At 48.6% G+C, this 22,821-nt stretch overlaps 7 protein-coding genes across 7 annotated transcripts; 2 read left to right on the top strand and 5 right to left on the bottom strand.

Moving 5' to 3' along the window:
• Positions 1–878: 878 nt before the first annotated feature.
• On the bottom strand, positions 879–3,101 carry K444DRAFT_574784 (nitrate transporter). The gene is made up of 2 exons (XM_024877453.1): positions 2,582–3,101; positions 879–2,467 (listed from the first exon to the last, which is right to left on the bottom strand). The coding sequence occupies exons 1-2, from the start codon at positions 2,690–2,692 to the stop codon at positions 1,022–1,024; spliced, it is 1,557 nt and encodes a 518-aa protein (XP_024728817.1). The 5' UTR covers positions 2,693–3,101; the 3' UTR covers positions 879–1,021.
• A 2,111-nt stretch (positions 3,102–5,212) lies between these two features.
• On the top strand, positions 5,213–10,928 carry K444DRAFT_574781 (uncharacterized protein). The gene is made up of 3 exons (XM_024877452.1): positions 5,213–5,753; positions 5,805–9,550; positions 9,600–10,928. The coding sequence occupies exons 1-3, from the start codon at positions 5,309–5,311 to the stop codon at positions 10,674–10,676; spliced, it is 5,268 nt and encodes a 1,755-aa protein (XP_024728816.1). The 5' UTR covers positions 5,213–5,308; the 3' UTR covers positions 10,677–10,928.
• Positions 10,929–11,180: 252 nt separating this feature from the next.
• On the bottom strand, positions 11,181–12,565 carry K444DRAFT_621038 (uncharacterized protein). Its single transcript, XM_024881820.1, has 2 exons — positions 11,462–12,565; positions 11,181–11,314 (listed from the first exon to the last, which is right to left on the bottom strand). Exon 1 carries the CDS (start codon positions 12,103–12,105, stop codon positions 11,515–11,517), a length of 591 nt encoding a protein of 196 aa, XP_024728815.1. The 5' UTR covers positions 12,106–12,565; the 3' UTR covers positions 11,181–11,314; positions 11,462–11,514.
• A 1,466-nt stretch (positions 12,566–14,031) lies between these two features.
• Positions 14,032–16,432, bottom strand: K444DRAFT_621037 (Adenylosuccinate synthetase). Its single transcript, XM_024881819.1, has 8 exons — positions 16,038–16,432; positions 15,937–15,983; positions 15,629–15,805; positions 15,443–15,490; positions 15,089–15,388; positions 14,892–15,038; positions 14,615–14,842; positions 14,032–14,524 (listed from the first exon to the last, which is right to left on the bottom strand). The coding sequence occupies exons 2-8, from the start codon at positions 15,973–15,975 to the stop codon at positions 14,192–14,194; spliced, it is 1,272 nt and encodes a 423-aa protein (XP_024728814.1). The 5' UTR covers positions 15,976–15,983; positions 16,038–16,432; the 3' UTR covers positions 14,032–14,191.
• Positions 16,433–16,690: 258 nt separating this feature from the next.
• K444DRAFT_621036 (uncharacterized protein) lies at positions 16,691–17,775 on the bottom strand. Its single transcript, XM_024881818.1, has one exon. The coding sequence runs from the start codon at positions 17,481–17,483 to the stop codon at positions 16,902–16,904; it is 582 nt and encodes a 193-aa protein (XP_024728813.1). The 5' UTR covers positions 17,484–17,775; the 3' UTR covers positions 16,691–16,901.
• A 438-nt stretch (positions 17,776–18,213) lies between these two features.
• K444DRAFT_544958 (uncharacterized protein) lies at positions 18,214–19,827 on the bottom strand (the record flags this gene model as incomplete). The annotated part of the gene is made up of 1 exon (XM_024876094.1): positions 18,214–19,827. One exon carries the CDS (start codon positions 19,825–19,827, stop codon positions 18,214–18,216), a length of 1,614 nt encoding a protein of 537 aa, XP_024728812.1.
• Positions 19,828–21,182: 1,355 nt separating this feature from the next.
• Positions 21,183–22,596, top strand: K444DRAFT_647870 (putative inositol oxygenase; the record flags this gene model as incomplete). Its single annotated transcript, XM_024885396.1, has 3 exons — positions 21,183–21,195; positions 21,618–22,486; positions 22,540–22,596. The coding sequence occupies 3 exons, from the start codon at positions 21,183–21,185 to the stop codon at positions 22,594–22,596; spliced, it is 939 nt and encodes a 312-aa protein (XP_024728811.1).
• Between the last annotated feature and the right edge of the window lie 225 nt (positions 22,597–22,821).

Here is a 22,821-nt window from a genome sequence, read left to right as displayed (position 1 = left end):
GGAGAGTGGTGAGGACTGAAGCAAAATGAAGGACTCAGTTGCCGGGACTGGACCGCATTGAGATACCGTTCAAGGCCGCCGTGGTCACTCGAAGAGTCCTTTAATTCTTTTCGTCGTTGAATTTTCTTTCGTTATTAACCTGGGCTATGATGTCGAAGTCCATCGCAGACAGGGATCGCTAGAGTCGTTCGTGTTATAAACATAGTTGTCTTTAATGAAATAATGAACACAGAGAAGGTCAACGGCTCACTTTATACTAGAAACGTGGGCACTTGACTCCTTCTAACTGAGCATGGTTCTCCCTATTTGATTGTTATCTTGATTATACATATATCAGCTTGGCAGCAGGTTCTAACCTCGATATTTATGTACGGGGATATGCTTTATTTCACTACTCTTTCTGAGTTGAGCAATAAAAAAGGCAGCTGGCGCACCTAAGGGGGAAGGCAGTGTTCACAATAGAGAATACCACGAGCTGATGCTTCTGCGTTGTTGGTACATAGAAATCGTAGACTGCTGCTTACCTATACACAGAACCTCGTCTGCATCGCCAGTTAACAAACTCCACGACCTCACGGTGCATAGCCATATCCTTGCTGGGATGTGGAACATCTGTCACTAGCAACGCCTTCCATCGTGTTCTCCTGCGAGATCTGCCAAGAACTCATTAGGAAACAACTGATGTCCTAAATATTAGGCGAAATTTCTCGCAAGTCGTCTAGATCTCGGTCTTTCGTCGTGTTTCAAGATCCCCCTTGCTGCCAGGAACTTGCAGCCGTCAAAGAAATACAGACAGCCGGTAATGTAAAACCTACCAGTGCCACTGGGTACCACTGGCTTGTCAGGTAGAGAAAAAATGAAACGGTAAGGTGTTTAGACTCAGAAGAATTTATATTCGGGTATCTCAAAGCAAGCACGATAATAAAGATGTATTTACACCTCTTAAAATTGACCATACCCTCACATGATTTGTCCTTTTTTACCGAAACCCAAAACCCAAAAAGCTATACACAGAAACCCATTAACGACCACCGATTTGTCCTTTAGGAATAGGCTTGATCCAGCAAACAGCCAAGTTGATAGCAATAGTAACAACACCAATAATCCAGAACGTCTTTCCATAGTTCGCACCCAAGTATCTGAAGATGATAGCGAAGATGATACCACCAAAGTTTCCAGTGGCTCCAGTGACGCCAGAGATGATACCATTTGCAAATGGGTGGACATGGGGCACAAGGGCGAAATTTGCGCCGTTTCCAGCCTCGAGGAAGAATGCCATTCCAGCCACCAGACCGAACATAGTAGAGTGAGACTTGGAGTTGAGAACACCGATCGCGATCTGGAAGCAGCCGCAGATAATTGCCAACGAGTGGAGCCAGATCTTCTTAGACCATACGCTTCCAGACTTATTGTAGATGAAGTCAGCGACGAAACCACCCGCGGGACGGAAGACGACGTTCAGGAGACCGAACATAGCGGCCCATCGTCCGGTTCCAGTTTGGCCGAGCTTAGGGAAGTTATAAAGGTAGTAAGCACCGAGGATGGAGTTGATGGCGAGCTCGGCACCGAATGAGCAGAAGTAACAGAAGGCGACCACGGCTGTTTGGGGGGAGAAAACGACGTGGATTGCTTCTTTGAAGGAAGGTTTGACGACTACTTCTCCACGAGCGGTGTCTAGCATCTGTTGTTCGTCCATACTGGCTTCGTGGTCATAATCGCCGTGCTTGGCCTTCGCAATGCCGCCTTCTTCCTCCATACGCTTCTCGTCTCCGGAGTTGGAGTTTGCAACACCTCCTTCGACCTTGCGATCAGTGATGGCACCTGGGACGTCAACGATTCCGGCGCGGATACCATGGGCTTGGAGGTTTTGTTGAACGGCAAGGTGACGTTCTGACCATTTGCCGGTTGGGGTGTCTTGGCAGAGGAGGAGCACACCAAGTGCTGCGGCGGTAATGAGGATAAATGGGACAATGAACGCCACTCTCCATGCCACGTGAGCTGAAAGATGTTGCTTGCTCACAAGGGAGTCGAAGATAGCGGGCATGACGAAGTATGTGATTCCACCACCTGCGTTTCCCCATCCTCCTGTCAATGCATTGGCAGAGCCGACAACATTCTTGTCGAAGAAACCTGTTGACCACACTTGACATGGGACGAAAGAACCCCCGAGGATACCAATGAAGAATCGGAGGACCATGAGGCCTGCGGCAGAGTTGACAGTGCCTGCGAGAGCAGTTGGGATGGCGCCAAGGAGTAAGCAGGCAGCAAAAGTGACTCGAGGACCAAAACGATCACATGAGGGTCCAGCAACGAGACGTACGAGAAGAGTGGCTGTAAGGGCGATGATATTGGAGTTTGCGATCTCATTTTGACTGAGGTGGAGATCCTTCTTGATGGTGACAACCAACAATGGTGGAAAGGCATACCATGAAAGGAATGCAATCATGAAACCGAGCCATGAGAATGTCTGCGGCTGGAGTTAGTTGTTGTCCAAGCCAACTGGTTGTATAGTCGATGGCCATGGATGAGGACATATCTCCCACTAGCAGCATAAGAAAATAGTGATGGCAGGGATACTTACAAATACTCTTCCATATTTGTTGATCGGGTTTAGAATAGGAATCGAACGAGCTTTTCCGTTGACCGGATTGATCTCTGGCACCTGCCAAAGGGAAGCGACATTAAAGCCCATGATTGTCGAGCGATGCCTTGGTAATTTGATATTAAAAGTCTGAAAGATATTGACTACGATGCCAAATAATGATCGAGGATTGGTGTTCGATTCCCAACTTTCGGGAGTTGTAAGACGAAGGTAGATTGCTGGAGGAGGAAACCTGAATGTCCGAGGTGAACCTGCCCTTATAAACTTATGAGATTAGCGACGTCCACCCGCAGTTCAAGACATCTCCGGTACTTCACTGAAGAGAACTCTGCTCGTCCAAAAGAGCAAATCCGCGGCTGAACCGTGCGGAGATCTTCAATGTCATCCAGTGAGTGGCCCAGGAGCTTACTGCGTGGACTTAAAGGTAGTGGAGACGCCAGTCCAAGTTGGGATATGGCCAGTGCTGGGCTGCGTTCTGGCAAGTATCCGCGGCGGTGGACAGCCTTAAATAGAGATGCCACTCACCGATTGAATCCAAGGAGATCTGCTACAGTGTCTGTGAATTTCGATCCCCAGTGAGACAAAGATGAAGGTCTGGAACAGATCAAGACTTAATATCCTTCAATAGCGGCACTGGGAAGGAGGATATGCAGGTCGGAGATGGCTTATCCCTTGGGAAGAAACGAGAGGATGTGCCTAAGAGGAGCGGAACAGCTTGGGCTTGAATTGGGGGCAAGAAAGCAGTGTATGAGAAAAGCTTGTTTGGTAAGGTGATTAAGGGTTGCTAGTAAAACAAAAAAGCAACCATGTTATTGCTGACAGCCTCACTGGAGGGACCGTACGGCATACGACTCGGGAACTTCAGGGTCAGCTTGTGCTGCCAGTGAAGTGCTCCAAACTTTTGTTGAACAGGCTCGCCTACGGAAGCTCTTATCGGCATGCATTGTCGACAATACTGGTAGCTGGCACGGTGCAGAAGAGCCAACCAATCACAGCGGCCTTCGCTGGTAAGCAGCATCTTTCTGGCGCAAGTGCTTGGCCGATTCATGTCGTTGGTGATGGGCGAGGTTAATACGGAGGAGTACCTCCGTAAGGGGCCGTCATTCGGACAAGGTTGCTGAGAGGGCTGAAGCAAGCCCTTATCTTTGACGAGTCCGGAAATGGCATGCAAGCTCTTTTCCGACCCACCTCAAAGATAAGCACAGCAGAATCACATAAATTTGAAAACCCAACATAAACCTCTCGATCTCCGCGGCTTTTGCCCTAGACACTCTTCCCGTCGAATTCGAATGCGAATGATCAGCGTCGATGCCACATGGAGCAGAAGGGTCGAGAATCGAGATTTCATCCGCACCGAAACATCACTAATTCAAACAGCAGCGCCAACAACTAGAATGTTTCCATACGGAGCCTAGATCCTCTCTGCCGAAATCCAAGGGTACTTGCATGCACTCCCTTGGAGGGAGCAAGGAAAGCTTTCAGTCTTTAATAATATCTTCCATCGTCGTTCCTGTCCGGAATTGTGTAACCCCCACATGTCAGCGTTATCTTTTGGCTGTTCACCCAATCATGGACACATTCCTGTCGCCTTTGACGCTGAGTAGTGCGGATGCGCCAGCATCTCGGCCAGCCTAGGATCTGCGCCTGCGCCTGGCTAGTTGCCGACAGAGGTGGAGGTCGCATTTTGAGACGGAGGATCTGAGCTTGGTGTTGGACCTCCAACGATAATTTCTGGAATTTTGGTGAGGAGATCCAAGGTCTCCGTCTGGATATCCCGTAAGTACGACGGTATCCTGCACTCGCTGTCTGGCGGAGATCTAGGAGAATCTGACGGTCAGGGTTGTGGGAGAGGTTTTTCCTGTCAAAGGTTGAAGTGAGGTATGAGACTCCCCGAGGGATCATGCCAATAGAAGTTTTTCTTTTCAAGAGATATTATGCGATATCTGCAGTATCCAAAACATGGCGTGATCGTCTCTCGCACAATTGCTCTCTCATGGGAAGACCGGACCTTCAGTGCGAGGAACTCACTTGTTCTTCTGGCACAGCTGAATAGGAGCTCCCAACCGCAGACGCTCCTTATCGGGAATCAATGCCTCAAAGACCTTTGTGGGCTCGCATACGAATGGGGACTTGGGAGACGCGCGAAGAGAGCTACGCAGGACTGAAGTCCTGAATTGGAATTTCCACAAACATTTTATACATCTTCAACTGGGGAGGTGGAGTGCAGCAGGATCATTTCAAATCTGATTGACGAAAAATTGCAGAAACTCGAAGCTGCATTAAGATATTCAAGAATTGGAAGTAGTTGGAAGATTTGAGAAGGATGGTCTTGGATACCGCACTTGCAGCTTCCATGCTTGGGAAGACACTCCGAAACTTGAGCGCCAGTGAATATAGAAAGCAGCATCTAGTCATAGCAATGCAATGATGTCAATTCCACTTAGAACGACGTTGAATGCATTCCAATGGGACATGAAGAAGTTGCATTTGAGAAATGCCAGAAGCGGTTAGTGAAGCGGGGAATGTCTGAATCACGGTCACGTGTAGGCAAGCTAAGCTAAGACGCGTTCACGGTTCACGATCTCGGATACTTAGGACGACCAAAAAGTAGTCAACAACACCTCGAATTGTGACCCTGATCCGCTGCCAAAGACGGGGGAACGTGCCAATGGATCCATCTGGACATGTTCGCGATATACTGGCCTCATGACTCGACATAATCTCGACAGTCACATTTCTTGGTTGTTATCGCACGAAGTCACTCCGCCCGTGGGCGTGCACGCTGCTCTTCCAACGCATTCGAGACTCGAGGAAGGAGTTGCTGGCGAAGAATTTTTGGGGGAGGGAGCAGATGAGGAAATAATACGACAGTTACCGAGTCCAGCTCGAAACCGTCAGATTTTGGAAGTCGATGTTGTTCAAGATTCCCCACGGCCAGCGATCCCCTCCTCGATAATTCCGAGATCGCAGTGGCCAGAATCTCAACCAGGTCTACCAGAGGGAACAATGGGCACACTCACATCAGCATCGAAACCAACAAGACGGAAACTCATGAGCCAACATCAGCTTGCTACACCAGCATCCACCACCACCTCTACCGCTCCCTCTTCGCTCAAGCAGGGTTATGCAACCTTCTTACGAAATAACAATGGTCGGCTCCAGAGTTTTCGCTCACTTGTGTACCTCTAGCTGACAATTCTAGGCACCCCTTCCTCGAAACCATCGAATGACATACCTGTACCCAGATTCGCGAGAGCATTACAGAACCCCCAAACTCCTCGACAGACACCTCGTCCAACAACAGAGGTCAAAACGGAGACGGTGGACCTGACCGGAGATGACCATAGCCATAGCGAGAGTTTTACCTCACGGTCTAGCAGTGTTGAGGTTTTTGGCGAGTCACAGAAATTATGGGACGAAGGCTCAGCTTCGAGGGCAGAGCCTCTGTCAAGGACATCGAAGAAACGAAAGAGTGATGAGATGTCGCCTGAACGTCTAAAGAGGACGAATACGGGTACTTTACACTCGCCAGATTCTGTCAGAGACCACGAGACGGGTTTGGATGGGTTTGTGGACATCGACGACGTGATGCCTCGCTCTCAGAAGTACTTCACTTCGCCTCAGAACGTTGTCAGCAAATCTGTACGGCCAAGTATCGAAACCACGAATGCTAGGAATGAGTTTGAAGAGGAGTGCCAGGTCACTGAGACCATCAGCAGAGTAACTCGGACTAGAAAAAGCTTTAGCAGAGTTCCATCGTTGACTGAGAGCATTGCCCGGGACCCAGCCTGCCCACAATTGACGCGAACACCTACATCAATAAATACCGGATCTGAATTGGAGGTCGTGGAATCTGGTGCCGCAGTCCAAGTAGTAGCATCACCTGCCTCGGGATCCTTGAAAGCTCCCGCCGAATCTTCCAAGACACCACAAAGGCGGCAGAAACGGCGACTACAAAGGACAGTCCTAGATTCTGAGGACGACGATGTTCTTTCTGATGTCGACAAAAGAGCAAACGGTTCCCCTCGTCCCTCGGTCAAGAAAAGCCCTCGAGTCGTCGACTTCCCCAAAAGTCCTAACCGGCATGGGGTGCCCAATTTTCAGTTCACGGAACTCGAATTTCGAGACGCCAACGAGTCCAAGTCAAGAACCGGTAGCCCGTTGCGACCTATAAACCAAAATCTTGTTGCAAGGCAGGAGAGTGTTCTGTCCCCATTTCAGATAGACTCACCCACGAGATTATCCGTGGTGAAGCAGCAGTCGAGCCAGCCACCACCAACTTCTTCACTTGGACTAGACGACAGGAAGTTGGTAATCTCGTACCTGAATCAACCCTCCTCAATCAGTCTCTATCGCCAACGTGTTGTCAGTTCACTATCCCAAAACGCAGTTGCCGCGGCGGAGTACGAGGATGAGCATGAGGCCGCTCCTGTTCATCTGAAAGAAGAGCGGAAGTCTTTGTTGGAGAAGAAAAAAGCGTATAACAGCTTGGTGGGCCTGGCCGAGCGCTGGCGAAGTTTAACGACAGAGAAGAGGACTCTAACGAAGAAAATTTCCGAGCTCGTCGAACTTTTCGACGACGTTAGCGCCCTCGAGGAGCGGTCATCGGTTTTGACCCGGGATATTCGGACACTCGAGAAGGAGGTAAGACAACTTTTGCATGCTTCTAAGGCCATAAACGATGAGTTTGGGACAGGCTCGGACGCAGATAGTACCGCCGCTATTCGTACGGAGCCGACGGCACAAGATAATACAGCCCTTTTACCATCCGGATCCAGCGTCATAGGCAGCGCTCAAGTCATTCTGCAGACACAGATACCCGTCCTGAAGTCAGCATCCACTTCAAATCAGCATTTGAGAGAGGAGCAACTGCCAAGAAATTATTCTGGAGAACGAATCCCACCGACCTTTCCAATTCATACATCACCACCCCCGGTCCGACGCAAAGCCCAGACTGATTCATTTTCTGTACGTCAAGAATCTTTGGCATCTGGAAATGATTGGACCTCACCAAAGGGCAAAATGAAACAACCAGATTTCTACCGTGATCAATCGCCAATGGATTATGGCTTTGACGCTGATGATGGTATCTTTGATGACTATCTGGTGGGAGAGGCTGAGCTTCACAACGATGCTAAGGTTCTAGAGGACATACCGGATGATGTTGAAGGCGAGTATGGAGACGATGAGGATGACGAAGACCTGCTTGAAGTCGCTCAAGAAGTTGAAAAGAGACACTCTTTGCCAGAACCCCTTAACAGTCGTCCTGGTCGAGCGAGGGTCTCGCAATCTTTCGACAATGCGCCTGAATCATCGAAACGAAATAGGTCAACCGTCAGGAAGACCATGTACTCTCATGTGGACCCTGAGCACGCCGGAATGTTGAGACATCCCTGGTCCGAAGACGTCAAGAAAGCTCTGAAAGATCGGTTCAAACTGACAGGTTTCCGTTATCACCAACTTGATGCGATCAATGCAACACTTGCAGGGAACGATGCCTTTGTTCTAATGCCAACAGGAGGAGGCAAATCCTTGTGCTACCAACTACCAGCTGTGGTCCAGTCGGGAAAAACGAGAGGTGTGACGATTGTTATCTCACCACTTCTCAGTCTCATGAATGATCAGATTCAGCACCTTCGAAAAATCAACATACGAGCAGCAACTTTGAATAGCGGGATAACACAAGAAGAACGCAAAGAAATCTACAATAGTCTCAAAGAGAACTACCCCGAGCAATACATTCAATTACTTTACATCACACCGGAGATGATCACCAAGAGCAATCAGATTAGCACCACTCTATCTCTTCTTAATAGGAACAAGAAACTGGCTCGAATCGTCATTGACGAAGCACATTGTGTGAGCCAATGGGGCCATGACTTTCGGCCGGACTACGTCGCTCTGGGACAAGTGCGGAAGCAGTTTCCAAACGTTCCGATCATGGCATTGACAGCTACCGCCACTGAGAACGTGAAAGTCGATGTTATGCACCAACTCGGCATGAAAGAATGCCCGGTCTACTCCCAAAGTTTCAACAGGCCTAATCTGCATTACGAGGTCCGAAAAAAGAATGGGAAAGTCACGAGTAAAGAGTGTCTTGCAGAATATGTCGATCTTATCAAGGTCAAGTACAAGAACCAGTCCGGTATCATATACACATTGTCCCGCAAAGGCACCGAAAGATTGGCTGCAAAACTGCAAACTGGCTTTAACATCAAAGCCCACCACTATCACGCGGACATGCCAGTGCCAGAAAAGGCAAGAGTTCAGAAGGATTGGCAAAGTGGCAAGATTCAAGTAGTGGTTGCAACAATCGCCTTCGGCATGGGCATCGATAAGGCAGACGTGCGATTTGTTATCCATGACACGATCCCCAAAAGCTTGGAAGGATACTACCAGGAGACTGGCCGAGCAGGAAGAGATGGCAAAAGATCCGGCTGCTATCTTTATTACGGATACCCAGATACAGCAGCTCTGAAGCGATTCATCTACGAGAATGATGCTAGCCCTGAACAAAAGGAAAGGCAGCGAAGAATGCTTTCCAATATGATTCAGTTTTGCGAAAATCGTTCCGATTGCCGCAGGGTCCAGGTTCTTGCTTACTTTGGCGAAAAGTTTGCCAAGGAGAATTGTGAACACTCGTGTGACAATTGTAGTTCCGATGCGGTCTTCCAGGAAGTTGATTTTACAACACAGGCCAAAACGGCCATGAAAATTGTCCAGAAGCTCCAAGGCCAGAAAGTCACATTACTGCACTGCGTGGACATATTACGGGGTACTCCTTCGAGAAAGATCAAAGACAGTGGCCATAATAATATCGAGGGTTTTGGGGCTGCAAAGGATATGGCTCGAGGCGAAGTCGAGCGTCTCTATTTTCGACTTTTCATGGAGAATGCATTGTCGGAGGACAATGTCGTGAGAGGCGGCTTTGCTTCGCAATACTTATGTGTCAGTAATTCAAGCCTGAATTGTGTTAAACAAACTAACTTTTTGACAGCTCGGGCCGAATTACCGTGATTTCTTGAAAGGCATACGGAAGCTCAGTCTACAGGTACAGGTCTCAGCATCGCCCCCGGCAAGACAGAAGCAGACGAAATCATCGAGACCACAATCCACGATGGTATCCTCTCCCGCTGCCCCACGAAGAAAACCTGCCGAGAGACTTGGATATGGCGCCGACGAAGATGATTCTGCTCATGCCGATTTCGTGGTCTCGGATGACGAGGAGGACGCATTTGAGCCGATCCTAGATAGAAGGCGTCGGAGAGAAGAGACCCTTGGACCACCAATCACCCTAGATGAACGAATGGCGAGTCTCCCTGATTTCCACCGTGTGTCGGTTACTCAATTCGTTGAGGCGGCGAAGACCTTGGAGGAGAAGATCCGAAACAAACACAATCTAAGGAATCCATTGTTCACCGAAGCCAATTTCCGAGAAATGGCCATTCGCTGGACGGTGACTCTGAGTCAGATGATGCAAATACCTGATATCAACGGTGAACGAGTCAAGACTTACGGGCCACAATTCATTCCTTTGGTTACTGAGTACCGTGGCAACTACAATGAGACTATAAGCAGATACCAGGACGACCGGATCATTGACAAACATGAGAATGTCATTGATCTAATCAGTGATGAAGAATGTGAGGAGGAAGACAATGACCTCGATGGTGAAGACGAAGCCACGACCCAAGAGGCAGAACAGGGATCAAAATATTTTGCGAAGCCGCAGTATGGTTCAAACTTGAAGAGTGGGAACGCCTCCGGCCGTAATCTGCCCTGTGCTGCTGGACCTAATGCCAAGTCCTCAAGTTACCAGGGCCAAGGCGGCTCGTATCGTGCAAAGGGCCGTGGGGGGAAGAGATCCTTTTCTCGGAAGAGCAACGGATCTGCCTCTGGTCAAAGCAGTTCTGGCGTTAGCAAGAGGAAGTTCTCGGGCGGAGCGAAGAAAACGCGGGCAAGTAAATCTGGAGGCAGCAATTCTTCCCGAGGGTCAACTCTAATGAGAAGTTTTGGCAACAACGGAGGCGGTGGCATGGGTGGTGGTGGCGGAATTGGTATGATGCCAACATAATTCTTAATGCGAGAGAGGCACATTATCAGAACCACCATTGTTTCTTTGGGTGTAGCAGCTTTGCTGGGGTCAATGGAAATGGGCTTCGGCTTGGGGTTTGGGAACTGGTCTGCTGGCACATCTTTTTTGATCGGCATTAACGGTTACGGACATTTATACCACTGTGGTTGATTCTTAGAGCGATCGATATGCTGTAGCTTAGAAATGAAAAGTTTGATGTCCAATGATGATTAAGGGATGATAATACAGTTGCAAGTTATTAAGTTCATTGCACTCATGCTTATCCAATGTCGTATACAGTGCATTGCTTATATGATAATATGTGGCTTATATCAGTCCCTCGCCTTAAATGTAAAGCAAAATGGCCGAGAATCATATGGCAAGAGCAATTCTTCAAACTTGTCGAGAAGAACTTTGATCGAAGTCACGTGCCACATACGGGCTAGACTACTAAGGTAAACGGAAGCGACGACATCACTGCTTGCTTCCACACCGTGCATCTGTCCTCGGCACAAGGACCATCTTTGTTTGTTAAGTTATTTGCATATAGTCGACACAGAGAGAAGCAAAGCTCCACAAGCCCCTACAAGTGCCCTGAGCAAAAGAATTCTTCAATGGATATGTCACCGTGGCAGAAGGTATCGGGTCAACAGTCTGCTTTTATTGACTATCGACAATGTCTCAAGATTCATGCTCAGTATTCCATTCTCAATGTTTTTGTTTTCAATGTTTGCGTCTTCAATGCTTCCCTTCACAGTTCGCCGTTGACATTGCTCCGGCCACAGCGCTCCATTCAAAGTGTTCCGACCACGGTTCTCAGTGATACGCGATACCCATTCTAAGAGAGTCCTAGGAACTTTCTGTACTCGTCCTCCGTAACTCCTTCCGGGATTGCTGTTTCCGATTCGTACCAGTCCGAGACCACATTCGAGACATTCGACACCAAATTCTTGAGCTTGTTCGTCTCACTGGTTACATGCCTCTGCCACCTATACCAGGAGAGAGGCGGCATGTTGATCGGCTGTTTCAAGATGAACGCGGACGAGACGTTCATTTTCTCGGGCATCTTGACTCCCACAATGATATGATGGTCTTTTTCACCTGTGATCTGGTTGTAAACCTGAAGGTTAAGATCAATGAACTCGAAGCCGTATTGAACACCGTGTTCATAGATCATATCCTTAATACCAAAGCGGACGGTAGAACCAAGCTCAACGGGACCCATGTGAAGAACTTTGTCGAGGAGTGTTGTGCCAGTTGGCTCTTGTGGAAATGTCTCGGTCCAGACATGAGAGTAGGACTTAGTTCGGGGCTCAGGGTGGTCGAAGCAGAGACCGATTCGGGCTCCGTTGAAGCGTAACGTGCCTACACACCACTTATCCTTAACACCATTCTGAGGTTCGAGGACACTGGTGATTCGTTGATGCATTGACGCATCGACGATGCCCTTCCTTGGAACCTCCGTAAAGATCGTGATACGATTCTTGAGATCCGGATCGAAGGTCTCGACAACGGATCCGCGTGGATAGGTTCTGGAGATCTTCGGGCGGGCATAGACAATCAAATACTCACCAGCGAGGCTACGTTGGACCTGCCAAGAGTCAGAAAAGTCATTAAAAAGCCTTTGAGTTTACGATTTGCTTACCTGGGGCATTGTCATGTTGAAGAAGTAGGCACTCCCAACGAAGTTAGACTCCGCCTCAGCTTGTTGTGGAACAGTCGTTGTAGTCAAGGAGTAACTTTGTGGGTCCTTTGCAAGAGCCTTTCTGTAACGCTGCTGAACGATGTCCCTGCTATGCTTTGTTGATGGTTGCTTGGCTTGAGTCGCGTTGGCATCTTCGAGACCCATCTGATAATAGAGTTTAGCGTCCTTTGAATCCATTCTTCCCATGCCACGTTCGTCGTTTCCACCTTTGCTGCTCGATCCTCTGTGTCGGTAGTCGGGTCCACCCAATCCTCTATAGTTGTTTCCTCCCATGCCGCTCATCTCACTGCTTTGATCATCCATTCCACTCATAGGCCTGTCGTTTCTACCCTTCTCGCTTTTGAAGTTCATGGCAGCTCTCGCCTTGTTCTTATCTCCACCCAGGTTCATGTCAAATCTGACACTTTTTGCTGGCCAGCTCTCCTTCTCCTTGCCCTTGTCTTTGTCCGCCATCTTGATATACGACCAGATGGGTAGCGGTAAGACCGGTGCTAGGTCAGGTTTTGGAACTTGTTTACCGGTAAGCTTTATGCGGCCGGCAGTAAATACTTCATGAAGAGCTTATACGCACATGTCTAGGACGTGTGTATAACCACTGACTTCTTTGTCTTGAGGTACAAAACAGGGAGACCGTAGAAGGTCGGCGCCGCTTCAGGTTCTGTAAACTTGTCTCTCAGTCAGCACCATGCTGCCGATCGCATATACGCTTCATATAGGGGTTATACTCACAGTCTCGGGACGAGCTCACGACCGCCGACCTCCTTGTCTTGAAGTTGTGTGGAAGACGTTGGAAGATCGACGCGATGCCTTTGTTTAGGGAAGGGAAGGGAATTTTCCAAATGAGGTTTGAATCCATTCAAAAGCTTAAGTTGGCTCGCCGCTTTTCGGATATGTCCGCGCTATACCGTGAGGGGATAATAATGTGAATAGCCTCACAGTCCGAGGCGGCGGCGGCTGCGGCGTACCTTCAGCTTCCTTGGAAGCATCCGGGAAATTTTCGATAGCTCACGGATAATTTGTGCTCGCAATCTATTCTGTTGTCAATCTCTGAAGTGTTCCTTGAAAATAGGGGGTTTGTTTACTTCAGCTCCTGTATTGTCCGAGCTATACCGACATCGATTGGCATAAATTCTGAGTGACAGTTTGTTTACAAGAGCATTATACAATTTATATATTTTATGGATCTGAGAACGTATACCTAGTACTCCCCAAACGTTATCTTCAGAGCTAGTCCTTGGGAGGGCTTCAGAACAAAGATGGTCCACTGTTCATACTTATGCAGCTTCACTCTTTATGTTAGTTGTTGTCCCAAAGACAGGAGAGTCAGCGTTTGGGGGCAAGGATATTAGCAAATTCAACTCTTATTTGTTTGCGTAATCCTTTGGCACGCCCACATAGACTACACATGCTGTAACAAGGGCTACCTAGAAAACTGAAAAGGGGTATCACGTGATTGCAGTTAGAAAGGAACTTGGTTGGCCAGTAATACCAACTATTCCTATTCTTATATAATTTAGAACAATCAAGTCAATCATAATCGAGACGGGTTCTTCCACTACCCCTCTCCTTTTCAGATAATATTCCAGACGGTGTGAATGTTCCAGGTACTTCTAGTATCCCGATCGATCAGATGTTCCAGATATTTTGGATGTTACAGATTGTCTGAATATTCCATACAGCTTTATTTATACTTTGCATTGCTCTACGAAATATCTATAAAAAAAGGTTCAAACACAGGTAAACAAGAGAGCCAAAAAGTGGCACAAACGCGAAGCGTATCCATCTCTCAATGCTTTTCGAGTGCACCAAATCATCGAGTGATCATGTTCTGCCGACCTGGCCCCGTTCCGATGTATTGCACTTTGATTCCAACAAAGTTTTCTATGAATTCGACGTATGCTCGTGCCTCCTTTGGCAGATCGTAGAAGGCTTTGGCTCCTGTGGTTGGCTTCTCCCAACCCTTAAGCTCCTCGTATTTTACCTTTACGTTGGCTAATAGTTCGAGATTTGCGGGGAAAGATTCTAGTTCTTCGCCTGTAGTTGGGTCGAGATATGCTGTTGCTACTTTTATCGTGGGGAATGTGTCGAGGATATCGAGTTTAGTTACGTTGAGGGAAGTGTAGTGGTTGATAGCGGCAGAGTACTAAGGCAAAATGCTAAGTTAGTATCCCCCGCTCCTTGGGAGTATCGAATAGCAATCCGCAAAGTTAAACCAAGAGGAGAATCAATATACCTTGACGACTACCAGGTCTAACCAACCGCAGCGTCTTCTTCGACCAGTGGTCACGCCCCATTCTCGCCCGATCTCTTGAAGCATCGTGCCAACTTCACCCAGGTCTTCAGTGGCAAATGGCCCTCCTCCAACTCTTGTCGTGTATGCTTTAACAACACCAATAATTGATTTCACCTTCGTGGGGCTGAGAGCGAGTCCAGTGAAGACACCTCCAAGACCAGTGTTGGACTAGTAGAGTCAGTAGCATAATTAGTGGGACTGCTGAGGAAGTACTCACCGATGTAACGTAGGGATATGTGCCGAAGTCGAGATCAAGCATGAGGGCATTTGCGCCTTCAACCAGAATTGGTAAGTTTGAATCTTGCGCAGATTTCATCAAAGGGACTTGGTCAACCACGTAGTTGCCCAACTCTTCCCGGTACTCCTGCAGAACACGGGTTAGTGAGATCCTTACTGAGAGATTGAGCGGCGGACATTGAATCTTGAGATCTCTTCCTCCACGTCGTACTTCAGCAAATCACCGTATCTTTTCTTGTAACCGGCCGCAAGCTCTCTTAATCTCTGGTTAAAGAGCGTCTCGTTGAAGACCTCGCAGATGCGAATGCCACTTCGTGCCGCTTTTGTACTATATGCTGGCCCGATTCCCTTTCTTGTTGTACCGATGCTCTTTCCACCCAATTCAACTTCTTCGAGCCCGTCCACGAGTTGGTGTAAATCGAAAACGATGTGTGCTCGATCGCTGATGAGGATGCGTGACCGGACGTCTTTCAAGCCCTGATCACCCGTCAATTAGTGAGTGCTCATTTCGACTGGGGTTCGGAAACGCACCTTGGCTTCCAGATCGTTTAACTCCTTGAAGAAGGAAGGGACATGAACCTAGACCCATTCGAATCAGCTTCGGTTCTTGGGTAACAACAAAGAGCTCGGGGCCATTGTGCCTCTCAGACATAATTTCCCGGAGCAGAACTTCCCAAGCAACCTGAAGTCCTTTCAGAACAGGAGAGAATAACCCACCACAACTCCAGACCCAATCACATTCTGGCATTCGGGATTGATCAATCCAGAAGGCAGAAGGTGGAAATCGTATGTAACCCCATTCGCGACTATAGTGTGTCCGGCATTGTTCCCGCCTTGGGCCCTGGCGCAAAGCTTCACGGTAGGGCAGAGAATATCGACGAGCTTGCCTTTCCCCTGGGGGGTTGCAGTCAGCATTATCGAATTGTCTGTTAATTATACAGGAAGAAGCTCTCAGGTTCCGGGTCATGGAGACGAGGCTGCGAGAATGGGACGTGCTCAGAAAGCAGGGTGAAAATAGGACAAACCTCGTCGCCCCATTGGGCTCCAATAACAATTGTAGCCATTGCTGTTCCTGCAGAACTCACGTCAGCTTCGGGCGGTGGATGTGGCAGGAGAGTTGGCATACCAATTGAGTGTCTTTGAGAAGCGTCGCAGATTGAGAAGACTCTTGGTGGGGCTTTCTGCTTGCCGAAGGCGGGGCAGAAATTTTGACGCTGGCCCCCTCCATTTTATCTAACGTGCTGACACGTGACTTATACCCTAGTTCAAGTTGAGATAACAGGGAGAAACTCTCAATGCTAAACCCACAGAAGTTCAGATGGAAAGGACAGAATATATGGAAGTTCCCACGAGCTCACTGCCTCCCAACACATGCTATCAGACTTTGAGACTTTCCGATGAACACGGACTCAGGTGGTCCGGGGTGATTTTTGCATACGCCCTCGAGGGTGAGATTTGATGAAGAAGACAATCATTGGTCTACCACGAGTCACTCGATCCTAGCGCATCTGATGGTAGTCTGCGCCCCTCAGTCAGTAAGCTGGAGGTGGACCGGTTGGAGAGTGGTTGTAACCTTGTGAAATGCAACAGGAGGACATCGTTGTTGTTCTCCGCAAGTGCTACTCCTGTGATAGGTTGTCGCACGTGGCCACACGTGATTATCCTCCTTTTCATTCGTGCGCGAAAGTGGGTCAATATGGGCTCGGCGGACTTATTAAGACACTCATATCTGGAAGTACAATGCGCGGTAACATAGAAAATGTTTCAGCTGGGTTGTTCCGAACTCTGACTGCATTCTCAAATCACTTTCCCATTTCAACCTTGACCGAGACTTCTCTAATGGGTCTCGTATAAATATTTGATTACAAGCATACTGCAGCTTGTCCCAGTTTGATCCGTTATAAAGGAAATCTCAGCAGAAACTTTGTCTGCATTTTTTCGAGAAGAAGCCAGCCAAAGGGTTATCTCATTTTGCTTGAATTTGCAAACTTTAAGTCGAGCAGCTCGATGGGAAGCCGACGTCAAGCACTATCTCCTCGCACTTAACTTCCTCAATCATAATCTCTCCCCTCCCAAATTGCTTCCTCTGCCCCTCCAAATCACCACGTCCATCGGCTTCCCCGCGCCCTCGCCCATCCTGCTCCCAACTCACTCTTTTCCTCACCACCTTCCCGTCCCTTCCCCTCAAGATCCCAACTACAGGTTTCCTCTCCCTCCTCATCCTCCTCTCCTCAATCATCCACTCCTTAAACTTCTCCTTCCTCCCCCTCTCTTCCCACCAATCTTTACCAACCTCTAAACCCTTACAACCCCAGATCCAACACGCTTTCAACACCATAAGAAATACGGCAAACACCACGATTCTCTCCGCCGTGTCCCGATTAGAGTCCATCCAGACATTGATCCGTGCTTGCTTTTTCTCCAGTTGTTGCTTCCATAGAGGGAGGGAAGACATGAGGGGCTCTGGTGCAACCGGTACTGCGTCGAAAGATGACGAGTTTCCTGGCATCTGAGTTCCCGTCACCTCGTCCGCAGAAGCGAAGAGTGAAAGCGTAATCTGGAAGATGGACATTGCGAAAGTGATGTTTCTCTGTCGACCGACCGCCTGCTGGAGCTTTTCGTATGTTTGGGTGAAGCGTTGTGGTTTTGCTGAGTGGTAGAGGACAGGTATGTGAGTCCGATCTCTTTAATCCGGAATCGGAGTTATTGATAGCGAAGTGTGGTGACTACTTGTCGTTGCGGATTTCATCGCGATTTTAGAATCGAAAAGGGAAAGCGCGCCTCTGGCTGCTTTTTGGATTGTAGAAAGCAAGAGATACCAGGGTTGTACGGGAATGACGTAGATGAGGGGATGTGAAAGCCACGAACCACGGTTCACTTGAACCGTGCTTTGAATGAGGGGCGCCGTGAAGAAAGTGGATTTTAGAGCGGCCCGAGCCATTAGCATGAACCTTACCTACTGAATGACCGACTCGGTTCCAAGAAACAAAGACGGACACAACCTTGACCTAGGAGAAAACGTTTGTTGTATTTCGTCTGGAGGCTAGGAGATATAGATGCCGATCCTACCCACTTCAAATCACCGAGAAGGAGACTGTGATAGATATAATTTGAGTAGGAACAAAAAGATTTTTGAAATAAGTAAGCTGGGTATAATACGATCGAAGCAAAGTAAATCCTCCCCCAATTTCTGCATACAACCCAATATGTACAATAGCGAGCGAGGTCGCTTTCACCCCTCTTTCTCTTAACCATAAGCATTAACTTCGTAAAGCATCATAAGATTACCAGTTGTGACCGACTCAAACTTTTAACTCTCCAGTAATCTCCTCCCTGACTCGTGCACACCACTTCCAAATAGCTTCTTCGAAACCTTTCCAGGCTGCTCTGTCAGTACCATTGACAACTCCCATAACGTCCACGTGCAATATGACTTCCCATCTCAGTTCTGCTGCTTTGATCCAATAGCGAAGATTCTCGGCCATCCGATACGGCTTTCCGAACTCTGTGTGCCATTTATCGATAGCTCCAAATGGTCTCTTGCTCTCCCTCACCAACGCATTATGCAATTTTACCAGCCTCAACCCGGTCTTGAGATCGTTCAAGAAGGGGGTAGGCAATCTTTCGTCCGCGACCTCATCTACAGACCTGAACTCGGGAAGGGTGTCTGCTTCGGGATCCATCGATTTTATGAATGCGTACTCCCTCTCCACACCTTTGCCCTGCCAGGAATTATCAAGCCAAGTCCAGCTCGCTCTCCGCTTCCTCTCGGCCTCTTCCATTGCCTCCTCTTGCTTCAGCATCTCGTAGACACTGGCGACCCAGTTCTCCATTGTTTCCCGTTCGTCAGTCTTCATGCCGCCCATGAAAGTCCTTGTCGCCATTTTCTTCAGCACATCCATGACAGTTAATAACTCAGCTCGAATCCTGCGCTCAGATTTGATGGCTGCGAGACGTGCTGGTTGATCATGCGCAGTGTAGTACATTTTAGCCGCGCGGATTGCGAGAGTCATGATGTCCAGAATGTGCATTCCTTGGAGCTCATACCAGCCTCGATTATCGTCTGAAGACGCGGGGCTCAAGGGCTCGCCATCGGAGATGTGTGTCCCAGAAGGGGATGGAGGTTGGGAACTCGGATTCACTTTCGCATCTTCGAGGACCTTTACCGCAGCAGCGAGTGCCTTCTGCAATTCGTCCTTGAGCTCTTCCAGGGAAGGCGGTTTTGGAATCGGCTTCTCGCGATGGTTGTAGGTGCTGACAGTCGGAGGAAGCATGTGTGGGTGGTCTTCGTCCTCTTCTTCGCCGCTGTAGTATTCAAACTCCTCTTGGGTAGGGCTCTCTGCTATCATGCCTCCGAGTCCTTGTGCGTGAAGCTCGGGGCTGCTTCCCAACGAGGCATATGAAGAGTCGACATCTGAACAAGCCACTTTTGGAGTTAAGAATGATGTATCCAGAGATGATAGATCCAGCGTTGCCCGGCTGTCCTTGTCCTTCTTCCTTGCCAAACGTCCTCCCTTCCCATCAAGCAAACCAGTCCTTGCAAAGTAATATTGTAGGTGTGCTATGCTGCCTAAACTTAAAACACTTTCTCTCGACTTGGCTGACGCTGCGAAGTTCGTGCCTTGTGGGCGGACATAGCCACGTCGTTTTGGCTTCTCGGTGCCGGTAATCGAGAATCGATTCGCGTAGCTCGCAGATGATGATCGTGATACAGACGTGCCGACAGAGCTCACTGTGCTACTTAACGACTCCCGCCCCATGACGTTGGATAGATCCGAAATAGAGCCCGTGGAAGCTGTGGAGACGCAACGAGAGAGCTCTGGACATGCTCCAATTGCAGGCGTTGGTGACGTAGAGGGAGAGGGAGACTCTCTGCGAAAGGATGGTTGTGCTCTGAGTGCTGGTGTCGTCGCCATGATTGCGAATGTTGTGTTGTTTAAAGTCGATTGTGTAGGAGCTGATCCTTTGGTCGTTTGCGCCTTGTTGAAGGAAGGAACGCTGCTATAAATATTATGTTTTGAAGGAGTGGAATGGACTCTGCCCCGCAGCAGCCTCATCAGCCTTTTGATGAAGCTGTCGACACGGTTGCTGTGGAAGCTCGTGATACGAGCTGGCCGAGAATGTGTTGAAATGCTCAGTGGGATGGAACTTGCGTTCCGGATAGGAGGCTGACAGGGGTTGCGTCTGTTTCAAACGGTACGTGCAATAGCTCGAGCGCATATAGGCAAGCATAAACTTCGAGAAGACTTGGAAGCGTTCGGTGTATCAACGGCCATAAATTCGTGAGAGCTGGGTTTGAGAGGAAGTTACGATGAGAGTGAAAACTAACACCCTTACCCGGAATGCCGTCAATCTATTGCGAGTTCATTTTTTCTGACCCAGCAACGCGAAAATACGCCCAAAGTTCGCGTGTTTTCGTTTGATGATCCAAATCTCGCTGATGGCTAATAAGTTCCTGCGCTAGAGCTCGGTCACGATGAATTCCGATGAGAGCCGAATCTCAAATTCGATAGGAGGGCCCAATGTGCCAATCTTGAGAGAACGGTAGAAAAAGACTGGACTGCGATGCTCTTCGAAAACGACCTTTATTCTCCTATGAACTTGTTATCGGAGCGGAATGGTGGCGTTCGAGATCAAGTGACCGAGAGAATTTGAATTTCATGCGAGCCCCTGAATTGAGAACACGTGATCAAGCACAACAAACTTCCTTGTGACATCGTGGCGGATATCAGACTATCATGAGATTCGACTGTAGGCCTTGTCAGATTTATGCTTTCTAAAGGGGGGCAGTCTTCTTCTGGGTCGATGCATTATGGCTTCCTCACGTGTCGCAATCGAGGCTCTCGGTCTCCGTTCTGAAATATACGCCTCTGTACCTGCCACTGTGTATTTATTAGCATAATAGCTCCCTTTTTCTTGCGGTGTTGGTGCTTGCTTCGATTCGACTGACCTTTATCCACTCACCATCAATCAACTCATCCCTTCGGACTGAATTTCACCCCTCATTCAATCTAGCAAGCGTCTCCATACTTGAGGCAATGGTGAACTGGTCTCACATGTCGCAGCGCTCAGAACGCACCTTAGGAAGCTTACAAGAACGGCAATTTCCCCCGATTTCCTCTTCCGGCACAAACCTGGTCTTGCCTCTTTCACACCCAATAAGGCAAAAGATGACTCTCAACCTCTCCGCCTCTTCCCCACTGCATCAGCCGATCATTTTGACAGCCATTCTCGACTCCCTTGACAAGTTTTCTCCCCCGGTACCAATGCCATGTCGCCATGCGGCAACTCTCCCTGTTTCCCCAGTCCTTTTCTGTTTCTTTCCCACTCTTCCCTAGCAGAAATTTGTTCAGTACAAGGTCTATGCACTGGCAGCCGACGGTTCTCCCGAGAAAGGGTCCCTAGGGCCCTCTGGAGTGTTGCAGGCAATGTGTGCTCAACACTTCTGGAAATTTTCACCGCAGGCCTACACTCGAGGCTTGTGGCACTGGACACATATAAGCCTTGCGATTGATAAAACCCCCAAGTGGTACTTGCTACAAGAAGTCTGCATTCTTGAACTTCTATAAGAATCCTTTTCCTGCTTGTACTTATTCAAATTCGAATCCTCCCGACATCTTCATCAGAGACAATTCTACTATCGTCCAATTCTTCCTTCCTTCACACTATTCCATCACTTCTCAACAACACGTAATGGCACCATCAGCTGTAGACCCAGTTCCTCTCTACGAGGATCGAGATGGCATGGCGCTGGAGAACCTCTCAGACAACATTGATGCCGTCAACGTCATGAAAGCCGACATGAAGAGGGAGAAGGCTATGAAGGAGAGGTCCGAGTTCGACGCTGAAAAAGACAAGACAAAATTCCGACAATACGAAGAAGCCTGTGACAGAGTCAAAAACTTTTACCGAGAGCAACACGAAAAGCAGACAGTGGCCTATAACCTGAAGGCTCGCAACGACTTCAAATCCAAGACGCGAGCTGAGATGACAATCTGGCAAGCAATGGAGAAGCTCAACACTCTCATCGACGAGTCCGACCCCGACACCTCCCTCTCCCAAATCGAACATTTACTTCAGTCAGCTGAGGCTATCCGACGAGACGGCAAGCCACGATGGATGCAACTGACTGGCCTCATCCACGACCTTGGCAAACTCCTCTTCTTTTACGGGGCGGATGGCCAATGGGATGTTGTCGGCGATACCTTCCCCGTTGGATGTGCTTTCGACAAGAGGATCATCTACCCAGATACCTTCAAAGGTAACCCTGACCATGATCATCCAATCTACGGCACCAAAAACGGGATATACACTCCAGGGTGCGGGATGGATAATATTATGCTGTCATGGGGTCACGACGAGTATTTGTACCACATCGTCAAGGAGCAGTCAACCTTGCCAGCGGAGTCACTTGCCATGATCAGATATCACTCTTTTTATCCATGGCACTCCGCTGGAGCTTATACTGAGTTTATGGATGAACATGACCATGCTATGTTAGAGGCTGTGAGGGCATTCAATCCCTATGATCTGTACAGTAAGAGCGATGATGTCCCAAGCGTGGAGGTCCTAAAGGTATGTTAAGACTACAAAAGTTAATGCACATCAAAGCTAATGTAGCCTTTTAGCCATACTACCTCGAGCTCATTGATGAGTTCTTCCCCAAAAAGGTCATTAAGTGGTAGAAGATTCAAGCCTGAAGGACAAAATATCAAGCCGGGGCAAGCCGTCTCAAGCTGAGCGTGGGAGCGTTTGCGGAGTTGCATTCAAAGCGGATCGTCGATCACTTTTAGCTGCTGTGCAGCATATACTGTTTTCATACCGATTTGATGCAATTGCAACATAGAGACTAATGGACTTGTTGGATCAAGCTCCTGCTACGTTTTTTTACGTCTTTCATGCATACGCTG

Source organism: Hyaloscypha bicolor (genome assembly GCF_002865645.1).
Source record: "Hyaloscypha bicolor E unplaced genomic scaffold K444scaffold_182, whole genome shotgun sequence".
NCBI lineage: Eukaryota > Fungi > Ascomycota > Leotiomycetes > Helotiales > Hyaloscyphaceae > Hyaloscypha > Hyaloscypha bicolor.
The sequence above is the reverse complement of the archived record's forward strand: the minus strand, read 5'-3'. Positions and strand labels throughout refer to the sequence as shown.